The 15,161-nt window shown below is 34.8% G+C and overlaps 1 protein-coding gene across 1 annotated transcript in view; it reads left to right on the forward strand.

The window, feature by feature from the left end:
* Positions 1–1,988: 1,988 nt before the first annotated feature.
* LOC129425603 (Fc receptor-like protein 5) overlaps positions 1,989–15,161 on the forward strand; it is a 50,347-nt gene continuing 37,174 nt past the window's right edge. Inside the window, exons 1-11 of the mRNA XM_073856665.1 lie at positions 1,989–2,019; positions 6,056–6,091; positions 6,172–6,453; positions 6,609–6,878; positions 7,269–7,457; positions 7,682–7,732; positions 7,815–7,886; positions 7,963–8,052; positions 10,098–10,157; positions 14,114–14,118; positions 14,605–14,641. Coding sequence (XP_073712766.1) covers positions 1,989–2,019; positions 6,056–6,091; positions 6,172–6,453; positions 6,609–6,878; positions 7,269–7,457; positions 7,682–7,732; positions 7,815–7,886; positions 7,963–8,052; positions 10,098–10,157; positions 14,114–14,118; positions 14,605–14,641 — 1,123 coding nt within the window. The remainder of the gene's footprint in view (positions 2,020–6,055; positions 6,092–6,171; positions 6,454–6,608; positions 6,879–7,268; positions 7,458–7,681; positions 7,733–7,814; positions 7,887–7,962; positions 8,053–10,097; positions 10,158–14,113; positions 14,119–14,604; positions 14,642–15,161) is intronic.

The following is a 15,161-nucleotide window of genomic DNA, read 5'->3' on the forward strand; positions in this document are numbered from 1 at the left end:
AAATGTTTCATGTTCATTTAACTTTGAACAAACTGTTGCCAGTAAATAGCATAAATTTAAAATCTACAGTAAGGTACCTGCAGCTAGTTGCCAGTAATACCCAGTAACACTGTAATTTCTTCAGACATTTTTTACAGTGTATCTAACGTTAGCATATCAGCCCCTGTGTAAATCACAGTAGCTTGCCACAGGTTTGGTTCACTGCTACTGCATGATTACCGCTGCCGCACGATCACTGTTGCCGCAAGTTTGGATCTTATGTTTTTATCATCTAATGATTCTCTATTTCTCTTAAATCTCTATTTATTTCATATAACTTAATAGTGAAACTCAGGAAAACTTTACCTTGACGTTATCGAATAGTATAACTAAACGTAACAATCTTTTATTACTAACACCCGTTCTTAGCATATCACCTGCTATAGGGTCACCAAACGCTACCGGCTAACATTTGTTTAACACCATTTGTTTACTGTGAATCTGCCTTCCTTGCCAATCTAATGGCGGATTTATCCAATGTATGTTTTTCAGACCTGTGCTCGCCTAACATCACCCTGATCCTATATCACTGCCAGCAAACGGAGCAAGCCAGGATTGGCCCGAGGACCGTGAAAACGGTAAGACTCCGCTTGTTATTGTAAACTGCATTTTATGCCACATGTATTAGCTGTTTAGCTTCTTCCATCGGCAAAGAGCGCTTTACATGTTCTAAGTGTAATGAAGCAGCAGTAATGCTGCGTTTACACCAGCCGCGGTAGAGGCGGCAAAAATGTGCTATTCGCATGTAGGTGGACGCTTGAACATTTGAGTTTACTCGCTTCATTGATGTTGCCGACAATGTTTTGGATGCGCCTAGTGTTACGGGTAACGTACATGGCTTGGTTCGGACATTAGAGTCAAGGTGTGGCTGACTAACTGGTTGACTGTCATGTGGTATAGTCTTAAGCAGAAACGGTCTTATGCTATCTTTGGTAGTCTAATACTCTGCACCATCTGCATGAGTGACCGGATGGAAGAAGTTGACCTCATTGTGGTTTTAGTTTCCGATCTATTTCAGTTTTGTGGTATTAGCATTGCGTCAAAGACATCAGTTTTTGTAATAGATTTTTTTCCCATTAATATTGTCACTACCACCATTATTATGTGCAGTTAGTGACAAATGAGTATTGTTTTACTCCCTTTAATGCTGTATAAAAAAACTTATAATCAAACATTTGTGTAAAAATGCATGTACAATTGTGTAATTAAATTTCATTTGTAAAATGTTGAACATTCAAAAACTTATACTATGATAACAGTGTTTATTGTGAAAATTCACTGTATAGATTTAAATGTACAGTAAAAGATTGCAAGTACTGGCACATATTAACACCAACATTATAGATAATATTGTCAATAACAATCACATATATCAAAATACCACTCTTTCTCCATTCAGCTCTTCATTGTCTTATGTAATGTTTACTGTATATAATATAATTTAAATTATTCAGTGAATCACCACTTATTTAATTTAAAGGCGGAGTCCACGATGTTTGAAAGCCAATGTTGATATTTGAAATCACCTGAACAAACACGCCCCTACCCCAATAGACTCTGGACCTTCTGTTGATAGACTCGCCCCACACATACGCAACCCGGCAAGGATTTCGGTTAGTAGACACGCTCCTTACTGCTGATTGGCTATAAGTGTGTTTTGGTAGTCGGCCCGTCTCCTTTTCCAAAGCGTTTTTCAAACATCGTGTACTCTGCCTTTAATATAGCATCACTAAACTCCTGGTGTTATATCAGCCATTAGTCTTCATGAATCCACACTTCTAATAGTAGACCATCCATTTACTTTATGGATGCTTATTTAAACACTAATATTTGGGACATGCTAATTTTACAAATTGGCGCACAGGGGAGGTACATTGTGTTACAGAGGAAGTCTTGAGGTTTTATCACGGAGTGTTTAATGTTGGCCTGTCAGTAATCAGTAGATCAGTATGGAGTTGATTTCTCTTCCTCTAGTTCTCTGTGAGTATTATCTTCTCTCTATGGATTTAACTACACAACAATTATACAATCATTTACTGCTCCTGTTTACTAAACTTTTCATGCTCCTCTCAGAGTTTAAATCTTTATCTCATGATATATGATTGAATGATGTTTCTGTGAGACAGTAAGTGTACAGATAGTATTGTGTGTGAAACTGAAATTAATCTGTTGTGTTGTAATGGAGATCATTTTTGTGTGTGTGTTTGAGTTGGTGGTTTAAGGGGACACAGGAAGTGAACTGAACAGCTAAAAAACTAAATGGTACGTTTATATAGATTTAAGGCGTGTTTAGGCCCAGGCCAACAGGTTTTTGTGACGGTTGGGTTTAGGGACTGGGGTAGGTTAGGGGAAAAGAATATACAGTTTGTACAGTATAAAATGCATTATGTCTATGGAATGTCCCCACAAAACATGGAAACCTGTGTGTGTGTGTGTGTGTGTGTGTGTGTGTGTGTGTGTGTGTGTGTCAGTGTGCTGTTCTCAGAACAGTTAAACACAAACTATTGTGGTAAATACTGAGGTTATTGTGGTAAGCCTATAGTAAATTTGTGGCTACACTCTAAGAAAGGATGTGTTAATTTTCTAAACATCTTTGTACATTAAGCTTTTAACACATTGTGTGTAATTTTAACACATTGTGGGTCATTTTGTGTTGATTTTGTGTTAAAATATAACACAAGTTGTGTTAAAAGTAACACAAAATGTGTTGTTTCAACTATAGCACACAGATGGGTGGATTCAACAGAATCAACACTAATGTTCCACACATTCGTTCTAAGAGTGTACAAATTAAACAAAACATTATGGTAACTATAGTTATGGTAACACTATAATATTCAATAGGTGTGTTTTTAACCAATCTATATCAAACTCAGTAGTTAACTAGGACTAACTGTGTGCTGACAGTAAGTTTTGTTTATGTTGTCCGTCAGACACTATGAGCTTTAGATAACGGTAGATAACAGATGTGTAAGTGATTGTAATGTATGGGAAAGACAACAATAAGTGTCCAATAAAATTTCATTAAAAAAGTTATGAAATGTAATTTGAAAATTAGATAAAAAAAATAGATTTAGCACAATTTAGTGAAGTGAGGTATAAAATTCATACAATTGATGAGGAAGAAAAGAGATTTTAGAGCTGTTGTGTTTATATGTATATTACACATATATAATATATTAGACATTTTAATACCACTAAAGTTTGTATGTTTGTCAGTATTAGTTTACTGCTGACTGTGTGAAGAGCGTCTTTCACAATTGAAACATAAATGTAACCGTGTGTAGCAAATTAATTTAAAGTAAATGAGTATTTTAAGCACTGCTTGTTTAGGACTTTGTGCATATAGCTATGTTTAGTTTTTTTTTTTTTATTGAGTAAAAGAATACAAAACAGAGCATAACATTATACAGTTTTATACAAAACAAAATATAGTGTTAATTGGACATCGGGCATTTGAAAATAATGTCATAGTGCTTTAAACATGTTAATGACTTTTTGTTTTTTAACAATTTTAAAGAAGAAATGAAACATTCAAATTCTGCTAAAACACCTTGAAAATTGGGGATGCATTTAAATACTTTTGTTTATGTATATAGAATTTAGCCTGTAATATGAATAAATTTACAATGTACTCAAGATCTTTGTTTGCATTGTTTTATAGTGTACAATGATATCCTTTAAAGAAAAAAAAAAATTATCCTTTACTTTACTAAAAATATAGGTTGCCAATTCTTTCCAAAAAACTTGGGTTATGTTACAATAAAAAAATAAATGTGTTAACACTTCTTTCTCAATTTTACAAAAGGAACATAAATCATCAATATCAGAATATTTTGAAATTATTGACTTAACAGGGTAAATGGTATGCAAAATCTTAAAATGTATTTCTTTAGTTTTGTTATTTATACAATATTTAAAGGGAATTAACCAAGCTGTTTTCCAATTAATATTCTCGATAATAGAGTTCCAAAAGAATTTTCCTCTGGGTATTAATTCATTTTGATTTTGGAATATAGTGCAGATATGTTTGTTATTGCATTTTTTATCAGTCAGTGCCATTTAAAATTAATTTGGGTTTTATTGTCACTTTAGAGTTATAGAGAACATGACTTTTAACAAGATGAATAAGAGTAAGAGGAATAGTTTTACAGACTGAATTAAATTCCTTGAAATGCACAGGGAAATTGTGGATTTGCAAAAATTGTTCATAGGGTAAAAGATTCCCATAATTGTCAAACATATTCTTAAGATGATTAATATCCCTTTTAAACCAATTTCTTAAAAATAAAGATTTATTGCCAGTTGTTATGTTGGCATTATTCCAAATGAAGGAAGTATAAGGAGAGAAATTATGTGAGTAGCATATCTTCCAGGCTAAAAGCACTTGCTGGTGGAATTTGGGTATTTAAGAGGAAGTTTGGAGATATTGAAGTCACAGGTTAATAGAAAATCTAACCCACCTATTTTGTTAAAGAGACTGTGTGGGATGTGGTTCCAAAAGGAGTTACGATTAATCTAACATTTTTTAATCCAACTGATTTTAAAAGTTCTATTAACATCTTCAAAATAAAGTACTTCCAATCCTCCTTCAGCTTTCTTATTAGTTAGCACCCTTTTCTTTAGTTTTTGAGATTTGTTTTTCCAAATAAAAGAATAAAACAAATTATTTATATCTTAACAATAAGAGTCTTTAACATTTAAAGATAGGGAGGGATAAACAAACCGAGATAATCCTTCTGCTTTAGATAAAAGAACACGACCATAAACAGAAAGATCACGTTGTAACCAACAGTTTAATACCGTTTTTGCTTTTTTTAATCTAAATGAGAAGTTTAAGTTTTGTCTTTCATTAACATCTTTTGTTACATGAATTCCTAGGTATTTGACAGAGGGTCTGGCTATGTTTAGTCTGTGGTGTCATCAGCACTGTCATGACATCATTTCCTGTATATGCATTAGTCATATTTGATGGTTAATGGCTGTTGAAAGAGAGAGTTGCGTCAACTACATTCACTTCATTGGAAAAGTTTTTTACAACAATGGTGAATCATGGAGCCTCTCAAAAGTTACCAGATCTTACTGTCAGCCCCATAAACCTGCAGCAGAACAGACTGAATGTGATGACCTTGATGAAAGACTTAAAAGTAAACAGTAAAAATAATGTAATGTTTTATAATATCACAACTTGATCTCATGAGAATAATATCGACAGGACTAATATACACTCTAAGAAAGGATGTGTTCATTTTTTGCACATTTTTGTGTTATGCTACTTAACTTATTATCTTCTACAAAAGACAAAATATTTTAATACATTTTAATAACACAAAAACTTAATGTAAAATTTCTTACTGAAAATGTAAAAAGTCTTAAAGGTATGCCTTTCAATTAGCTTTAGTTACTGTGTAACATTTCTGTTATAGCATAAAAACATCTGCACATTTACAAAGCTCAGAGTTCACTCCAAAGGGACGGTTACGCAAACACTTTTATCCAAATTTATAGATTTTTTAACACAAAACAATTTTGAGGAACTTTAACAAACAGCTTTATGAAACTACTGCAACACACATCCTCTGTATGTTGTGTCATCACAAATTCATTCATGTAAATAAAGATTGAGCTACACCCGCTGTATGATGAGATAACTAACAGTGTGTTTCATTATGTAGTGCTCATGAGTTTACATTTACATTTTACTGCCGTGTTAAAAGTGCTGGTAGGTTTACAGATAAACTAGCAGCTTATACAATGTAAGGTAACATTGGGCAAATATGGAAAGAAATAATTAAAAAATGGCTTTCTTCTGTTTTCATTTATTGTGTGAAGTTGCTTGAAAACTACATTGTGTTATAAGATTTGGGAAAGGAATAAAGAAAACACCACAACTTTGAATTTAAAGGATCTTTTTGCCATCTGATCAGACATTGTGATATACAGTGTTATTCATATTTACATATCAAATGTTAAATTATTTATCATGCAACAAGTTTTTTCTCTTTGTTGTTTTCAGTGCTGATTTTTAACATCCACTCTGGACAAACTAAAGGTGACTGAATTTGATTTGTGTCTTTCATGTAAATAGATCTTTGATGAGATTGTTAAAGCATAATTTTCTTCTTTCCTCAGCTTTACCCAGAGTTACAGTGAGAGTAACACCAGACAGTCCTGTGTTTACTGGAGAGACAGTCACTCTGAAGTGTGAGATAGAGAATCAGTACAGACCATTAAACTGGAGATATCGGTGGTATAAAGACACAACTGAAGTGTTTAACTCTGAGCGTTACACTGTAAACAGAGACTCTCTCACTATCAATAGAGTTACTGAATCTGATCAGAAGTACTGGTGTAAAGTAGAGAGAGATGAACAAACTTCACTATCAAGCTCATCTGTTAATCTTACTGTTAAGGGTGAGTTCAACATCAGTGTCTGTAAAATAGGATATTAAAGACAGAAACTTCTCATGTGTGTTAATTATCAGAAACATTATGCCAATTAATTCACATTTGTAAATTCATGTATACAGATGGTGATGAGTTACAATTTAATTTTCTTGTTTCTTCAGCTTTACCCAGAGCTACATTGAGTGTAACACCAGACAGATCTGTGTTCACTGGAGAGACAGTCACTCTGAAGTGTGAGATAGAGGATCAGTACAGATCATTAAACTGGACATATGTGTGGTATAAAGGCAGAACTGGGACTTCAGTGCTTGAGGAAAACATCTTGAGCATCAGCTCACCATCAGATCAGGATGAGTTCTGGTGTAGAGGAGAGAGAGATGGACGACCCTCATCCTCACAGTACAGTAATCATGTGACTCTCTCTGTTAAAGGTTAGTAATTACTGTAATAAAGAAACACTCAGAGAGAAGCTTCTTCAACATTTATGTTTTGGACAAAACTTTATGTTTTGTCTAATACTTAAAATCACCCACATTTCTCATCCACTGTATATATTGAATGTATTTTAACCATCAACATAAAAGTACACAATAATATAACCAGAATTAAAGGCAGGGTCCATGATCTCTGAAAGCCAATGTTGACATTTGAAATCAACTAAACAAACACCCCCCCCCCCCACTACAATTGAATCTGAACCTTCTTTTGATAGACCCGCCGTACACACACACACAACTCAGGCAACTACATTTTGTATGGTTGAAATGAAGCTGCTGAATAAAGCTGCTTGACTTGCATATTCACTAGTTGCTTTTCCACAGGATCTTCATCTCTTGGTCTTATTGTTGGTCTGTGTCTTGGACTGTTTTTGATCTTTTTCTTGGTCCTGCTGTGGTGCTACAAAAACAAAAAACTCTCTCAGTGTCTCTCAGCTGTCAGTCAACAGAAGAACATCAGTCGGACATCAGATCAGAAACAGACTGAAGATGATTACATTTCACTACAGACTGGTCAGTCTACATTCATTATGATCAGTGCCAGAATTATAATCAATAGCATCACATTGTGGTACAGAGTTTAACATGGGAAAACACCACATAAGCATATATGAAATATAAAATATTTTATTTAATGTAAACAGGTACAAATATATTTTGTAAAAGCTTACTTTATAACATATAAAGTTTGGACAAATGCTCTGTTAAAACCTTATTCATTATTTTATTCACTACAGGAGAGACTCATCTTTATGACTATACAACAGCTAATAAAGACACAGGCACAGGTAACAAAGGGATGTCATTTAATGTTGTTCATCTCATAAAAGTAAAATGTTTTTTAAGGGTCAAATTATTTTCCTTTCTCAGCGACTCAGGCCGGCCCCAGTGATGCCGTGTATTCACAGGTTAACGTCAAGAAAAATAAACTCAAGAGCAAAGGTAGAAACAACTAGAAGAGTAAAACTAAAGACTGAGAGGAAAAAACTCTTAATCATTTCTTTATTCTTTATTGTAGACAATGAAAGTGAATCAGCTGATCTCACCTATGCTGATATTGAACTGAAACCTAAAAAAGAAATGAACACAAGAAAGAAAAAGAAGAAAGGTACAGTAAAGAAAAACTTCTTTATTATCAGTGATATCCAAACATTAAAAAACAGAAATAACACAACAACAATAGGCATAATTATAGTTTTTTGCTTCAATAACATTTTGTTAATTACAACTGTGGGGAAATTCAGTACAGCAGCATAATTGAGGTTAATATCTAATTAGTTTAATATCTATTTAATAGATATATCTCATTATACAACAGTTCTTTCTGGTTCTCGAATCTGATTGGCTAAGAGCCATACGATATTGTGCTGATAACAGCACTGTAACCGCTTCACCTTTCGTATTATTCCGCCACCTAGTGAATGGAGGTCCTAAGCAGGCTCATCTCTGAATGGAAAAACACAGACGCGCTGTTTGAATCACGCTCCGTGTGTCTCATTAGTTGGCTCATAAATCAGTCTGAATCCCCAATCAGAAGTATTATTCCGTCAAAGATCAGCGCTCTTGGATGTTACGTTACAGTTAATGGGAGAAATGTCTTGTCACATCGTGTGGATTATTAACACTTGGAAAGAGGAATATAAACACTCGTTTTTTCTGGAGCTAAGTTATATCTTTTATCAGAACGCGAAAACACCGTGGAACTGCAGGTAAGCACCGCAGCTTTTAAATGTGGACATTGATCATTTACTTTATCGTGACCTGACTATTAAAACATGTTATGAGATATCGCCACTGGTATATTTATAAGCAGCATGCAAAAACATATCTCTGACACTTATAAAAAACGAGTGCTCGTATCACGTTAAGAATAAATGAGAACGCAATAGTAACGTTATACAAATAGTTTTATTAACTTTTACCTCGCGCCAAAACAATAACAACACAAAAGACACTAAATATGAATTAAAAAACAAGTAATAGTTTGATCATGACACCAAATACTGCTGATTTGATATCATTTTGACGATCATAAACAAACAAGGCCAACATGAGAGCCAGGGTATCTCTTTCAGAAATGTAGCCCAGAGAGGGCGGTGGTCAGCGGGGCGAGTGAACACTGATGTCCGCTCATGCTTTGGTTCTCATTCGTACCGAATCTCACTAAGCAAACGTTCAAACAGGCGCTATCTTTACTAATCGACTGTAGATTTAAATATAATACATATACATTCTCGACTGAACTAATCTTAAAACTACACTTTGTGACCAAGAAACGGTAATATAAAGTAACGGCTTTTCTGTCCATTGAGTTGTTATGAGCTTCAAAGCAGCCGAAAGTTTTACCTGTCATTCTGGCCGCCCTCAAATCCGTGGCGGAAGAAGTAGTTCTCAAACAAAGAGGCTTTTAAAATAACTCCGTTGTTGTTTTCTAGTTTTCGTTTTTCAAACGTGTGCCGTCGAACTGTTGTATAAAAGCAATATCGCTCTCGGAGTCGTGTGATATAGCTCTATATCATCACGGCTGTGATTGCCTCCGGCACTCGGCCTGCGGCCTCGTGCCTCTGGCCTAATCACAGCCGTGATGATATAGAGCTATATCACACTCCTACTCGAGCGATATTGCTTAACCAGCCACTTTATTAGGTACACATTTTGGTGAGCCTGTGTAAATTGTAGCCTCGGTTTCCTATTCTTAGCTGACATGAGTGGGACCCGATGTGGTTTTCTGCTGCTAGTCCATCTGCTTTAGGTGTTGACATCTGATTGGCTAATTAGCAATTGAACAGGTCTACCTAATGAACTGGCCGGTGGCTGTATATCTAATATTTCTGTTTCATTCCTATAAACAGGAAGTTTAACGGGTGTCATTCCCCAGAGTTAACTAATGCTGCGTTCCAGGCAACCTGTAACCCGTAAATCACGACTTCAAAACCACGACTCACGACTCTGAACTGGGAGTACATCGATCTAGTACGAGTTCATGGGTGGTAAGTCATGGGTTTGACTGCCGTTCCAGTGCACTTTCACAGGTAGAAGGTCGTAAAAACACGGGTTACAGGCTGCCTGAAACGCTCCCTGACAGAAAAGAACTGGGAAATTTCAGTTTATTTCTCAAAATTCTCTCAATTTTCACAACTCTGAAATTTTTAGGGATTAACAGTGAAAGTGAAGACACTGTATACTCTAAACTGAAGACGAGGAGAGATCAAGGTGAGATCAACTACATAAATAATAAACAAAATAAAAACAACATCTTTCAGTATGTAAGATTAAAATTCAATATTGAAGGATTCAAATTGTTTATAGTCTTATAATACAATATATTTTTTTTCAGATGTTGCTTCTGGATCTGTTGATGTGACTTATGCCTAGATTTACTAAAAGAGAGGAGAAAATACAGCAATACTTTAACTAATGCTTAATATTATCCATCCAAACCTTCATGTATATCAGAGTAAAAGCATGCTAATCTTTGATTGTCTAATAGCACGATAGTGTTTTTAGCATATTTTTTATTAAGGTTTAATGTCTGGTTTGCAGCTTGTAGCATGAAAGATGACTTGAACTTCAGTCCTGACCTAATATACATGAATAATCTTTTCAGTACATCCCCATTAAGGGCCCTATTTTAACGATCTAAGCGCATTGTCTAAAGCGCACAGCGCAACGTCTAAATGGGCGTGTCCGAATGCACTTTTGCTAATTTAACGACGGGAAAAATGGTTTGTGCGCCGAGCGCATGGTCGAAAAGGGTTGGTCCTTTTTTTAATGAGTACTGGGAGTATTTTGGGCGTAACATGCAATAAACCAATGAGAGGCTCAGCTCTCATCCCCTTTAAAAGCCAGTTGCACTGGCACTATGTCTAATCCCTATTTAGATGACGGACTTTGTAAACTAAAAAACTAAGCGGAGGAAGAAGATCCCCAGTTTAAGATTAATGTTAAATAATTGTGTTGTTTTTCACTTGTTTTGAAATTGTTATTTTTTTCTTCATTAAAACCTTTAAATCCCGTTTTCTTTTAGTCATGGAAGTAAAAAAGCAGGCTTTTAATTGCTTTAAATGTATGGCTATCCAATATCATCAAAAAATAATTTACAAGTATGTAAGAAAAGGTTTGTACTCTAAAAATACTTTATTTGTAACAAACGAGAGATAAAGAATTTACAAACAGCCCTCCACAAGGTTCAGCACTTGGACAGCGTCAGTTTATTTTAAGCATTACTTAAAAATGTTTCTCATCTAACCATATCCACAGGTACAGAGTCATCCATAAATCCGTGAGGTAGCATTTAAAAAAAAAAAAAACATTTAAAAACAGAGGCATTTGTTTAAAGCAAAGCATTTATTTACTTACCAGGCTGCAGGTGAAGCAGCTCTTTGTGCCTTCTAACGTCTCATAATTCGTCCTCATTTATGTCCAAGAGACTCAATAATAATCTTTTACATTCAATCCTTTAATATTTTATATTTTATCTCTTTTATAAGCAAATCCGCGTTGTCGTCCCGTTTAGGCGCATATTACTAATGTGCTCTTTAAATAACAAAAAACATATTGCACCATTGACTTTAGAGCAGGTTTTTGTTGGTCAATGGAGTAGTCTATTTTAGTTGCCTCAAAATAGCAACGCGCCAACAATGCGCCTGAACACACCTCATTTTCAGACCAGAACGCCCATGTGCGCAAAAGGGGGTGCAAACGCATTTGTTATTTAAACAATGTGGCGCTAAACGTGAAAATGATAATTGCGTAGGGTGGAAACTAGCAAATGACAATTGCTCCGCATTGCGCCGGGTGTAAGATAGAGCCCTAAGTCACAAATGTCAATTATGGGAGTGATGACCGCATTCTAAATGTGAAGTCAACAAGACTATACAAGGTGTTTCTGTTTTATTATAATCAAACTAACTATTTAATTGCATATTTTACAGTTTGCTTATTTAAAAAATACAAAATGTTATCTTAATGTATTTCACGAGTTTGCCTTAACATGTAATCGATAGAAAATGAGATAAAACATAATTGGCGTGCTGTCCAAGAAAAGGGTTCCGAGCTCTGAATTTTTGCCCGAACCCAGAGTACTCCCCCCTCTTTAACTATAAGATAGATGTACTAGCTGAGAGTGAGGTGATGGGGTGGAGGAGGAATGTTGCAAAAAACTGTCACAGGACAGAGGTTAGGGACTGCTATCTATAGGCACCTCTTAGTGCTGATTGGTTGCATAACATGACCGAACTTTGTTAAATAAACTTCATTATGTTCAAAATTTAATATATTAAAGGCTGTGGTTGTATTGAGCAAACGTGTGCATTTGGATTTTTTCTCAATTTTTGTGTATTCCTAGTCTTTTACAATTCCTAACAATATTCTCATCATACTCATGCTTTTACTTATTCTTACTCTGCACTTTGTAAAACTCACATTACATTTTACATTATGCCTACATTACACTCATTAAAGGTGCAGTGTATAAATTTTAGCGGCATCTAGTGGTGAGGTTGCGAATTGCAACCAATGGCTTAGTCCACTGCTCACCCCTCGGTTTTGAAACACACAGGGACGCTAAGGTAGCCGCCACCGGAAAAACATGTCATCGTCAGAGACAACTTAGTAAAAAAAGTTTGTCCGTTAAGGGCTTTTGTAGAAACATGGCAGCACAAAATGGCGGCTTCCATGTAAGGGGACCCTCAGTGTATGTAGGTAAAAAGGTCTCGTTCTAAGGTAATAAACACATAACGGTTCATTATGAAAGGTCTTTATACACCCCTGATAATATCGTTTTGTATATTATTTTGCATTTCTTTCAAGAGATCCTTCTAAAAAATACACACTGCACCTTTAATTTTGTACTGTATGTAGTTCTTATTCAAATGTTTAAGAGGGCTCAAAAAACATGAGGCACAGTCTGTGGCACCTGGTGTCACTAAATACATCCCATTATGATGGTCTATATGATAACACCACATTAGACAAATGAAATTGAAAAAAATTAAAAAGCAATATTTACCACAGGCACTCACTGATCGCCATCTTCAGGTTTAATGATGTAACATCACTGAACGAATCAATAAATGATTCTGATCAAGTTCATTTGATATTCATTGTTGGTTTTTGATCAGGAAATTCTTTCTGTACATTGACAACACTTATATTATATGTACGCATGTATATCCTATTCCCCAACGAGAATATGTTGGTGCTTTTGTTAAAAAAACAAACAAACAAACAAAAAACATATAACATGACAACAACAACAAAAAAGTTAATTTGATAAAATAATTCAAACAAATGATGTGGAGTGAAGCGAAATAGACAATACAAATAAATACATTTTAAAATTTAAATATATACTTTTAGTCCACTGACCCAGTTGTTATATTAACCTAGAAGGAACATTTTTGCACTGCAGGTAAAAAGGCAGATCTGGAAATATAAATGCTCATGCATTTTATTTTGAATATTTTAATCAATTCTAGAAGGTCAGATTTGTAGTTGCCTCGTAATTAACAAACTTAGCCCTGGAGAACCCAGGAAAAACCCATTTATTCTATTGAACAAATTTGACCCTGTGTGTTCTCAAGGGTTAATCTGGAAACATACGAGTAATTCACAAAAAAAGGTAATGTAATAAAAATTGGATCTTAATGCCAAATTGGCATGTATTAGAGTAGTGATGTCACAACCCCTTCCACAAAACAACAGCAGAGGGACTGATTAAAATATTTTGTGCTTGCTTTCATACCGCGATGCGCAGAACGATCAGCCTATGACTTTGAGGTATCGCGCGAACGACTCCACCGTATGCTTTTAAATCGCTCTCGCGGTACTGTGATGTCATCGAGTGGTCTGCGGAGCACATCGTGAAGCCGAACTTCAAATTAACACCACACACTGTGGTCACAGACGCATCCTTTTCTTTATCTCGCCACATAAGATAACAAAGGTTTACTCTTGTACCAGACCAGTCCATTTGAATTCTGAAGGATTGTTTTCTTGATAGACTGCTGAAACAAAGACTTTACCATCACAGGTAAAAACTGAGATACGAAACCGTTATTTCGAACGGTGTGTAATGTTTTTGGCTAGTTGTGTCAAGCAAATGTTTTTCCAACTATGTTTCCTAACTCTTAAAAGTAATTTTGTTACGTGTATTGTATACTCTGTAGACGCTGTATGTCGCTTGATGTTTTTGTTTGTTATGAATGTATAAAGAAAATCAGTGTAAGCGGTTAAACAGATGGAAATGAGATCATTATGGTTTTGGTTTCACTTTCACTTCAGCTCTGTGTTATTAAATAGCAGCGTGTAAGGAACAGCAGTTGACAACAACGTGCATTGTATTTGTTATTTGTAGCATAAAGTTACAAATAAGACCACATTTACAGGAGAAAGGATAAAAAATAAGTTTAATAAATTATACAAATAAAGTATTATACTTTTATGATGACAAACCCATGGTGTTTTAAACAAACAGTTGCATGCTGTGACATTTCTATAGAAAACAAATTTCAATGTTACATTTTACCAAACATATTACATGTTGTACCGTTATAGTCTAAAATGCATGTCTTTCTTCTGACTTTATGTTCCTAAAGGTTTGCCTGTAATTTTCATGGTTTTGGAAGTCTCAGTTTGTTTAAGTGTCAGTCATCAGTAGATCAGTATGGAGTTGATTTCTCTTCCTCTAGTTCTCTGTGAGTATTATCTTCTCTCTATGGATTTAACTACACATCAATTACTGTCACATTGTCTACATGATCAAGTCATTTACTGTATTTCTCTGTATTAGGTTATCAGATATCTCAATACTATATCAGTGAAGATTAAATATTATCAGTATTATTTTACTGTGGGGCTCATGGTTATCATGGCTTTGTGCCTAACTCTTTAAAGTAATTTAAATAAATGGCAATTACAATGGGATCTGTGATTAAATAATACATTATGCAAAATAAATTTTGTGACAAAACAAATTCCCCTTTGATAAACGCTGGGATCAAGTCGTGTCAGATAGAGAGGAGACTCAAATCTACACATAAATCAGCACAAAACACTTCAAATGTTCATCTTGATAGAATCCACATTCCACATCTATTAAATTAATATATTATACTAGACTGTATTACTTCTATCACTGTGAAAAGGTTGTTTTATTCCTTTATTTGTTTGTTTGTTTTGTTTATGTTTACTGTAATCCCTGGTTTTACAGACAAG

The sequence above is a fragment of the Misgurnus anguillicaudatus genome, chromosome 19 (assembly GCF_027580225.2).
Source record: "Misgurnus anguillicaudatus chromosome 19, ASM2758022v2, whole genome shotgun sequence".
NCBI classification, from domain to species: Eukaryota; Metazoa; Chordata; class Actinopteri; order Cypriniformes; family Cobitidae; genus Misgurnus; species Misgurnus anguillicaudatus.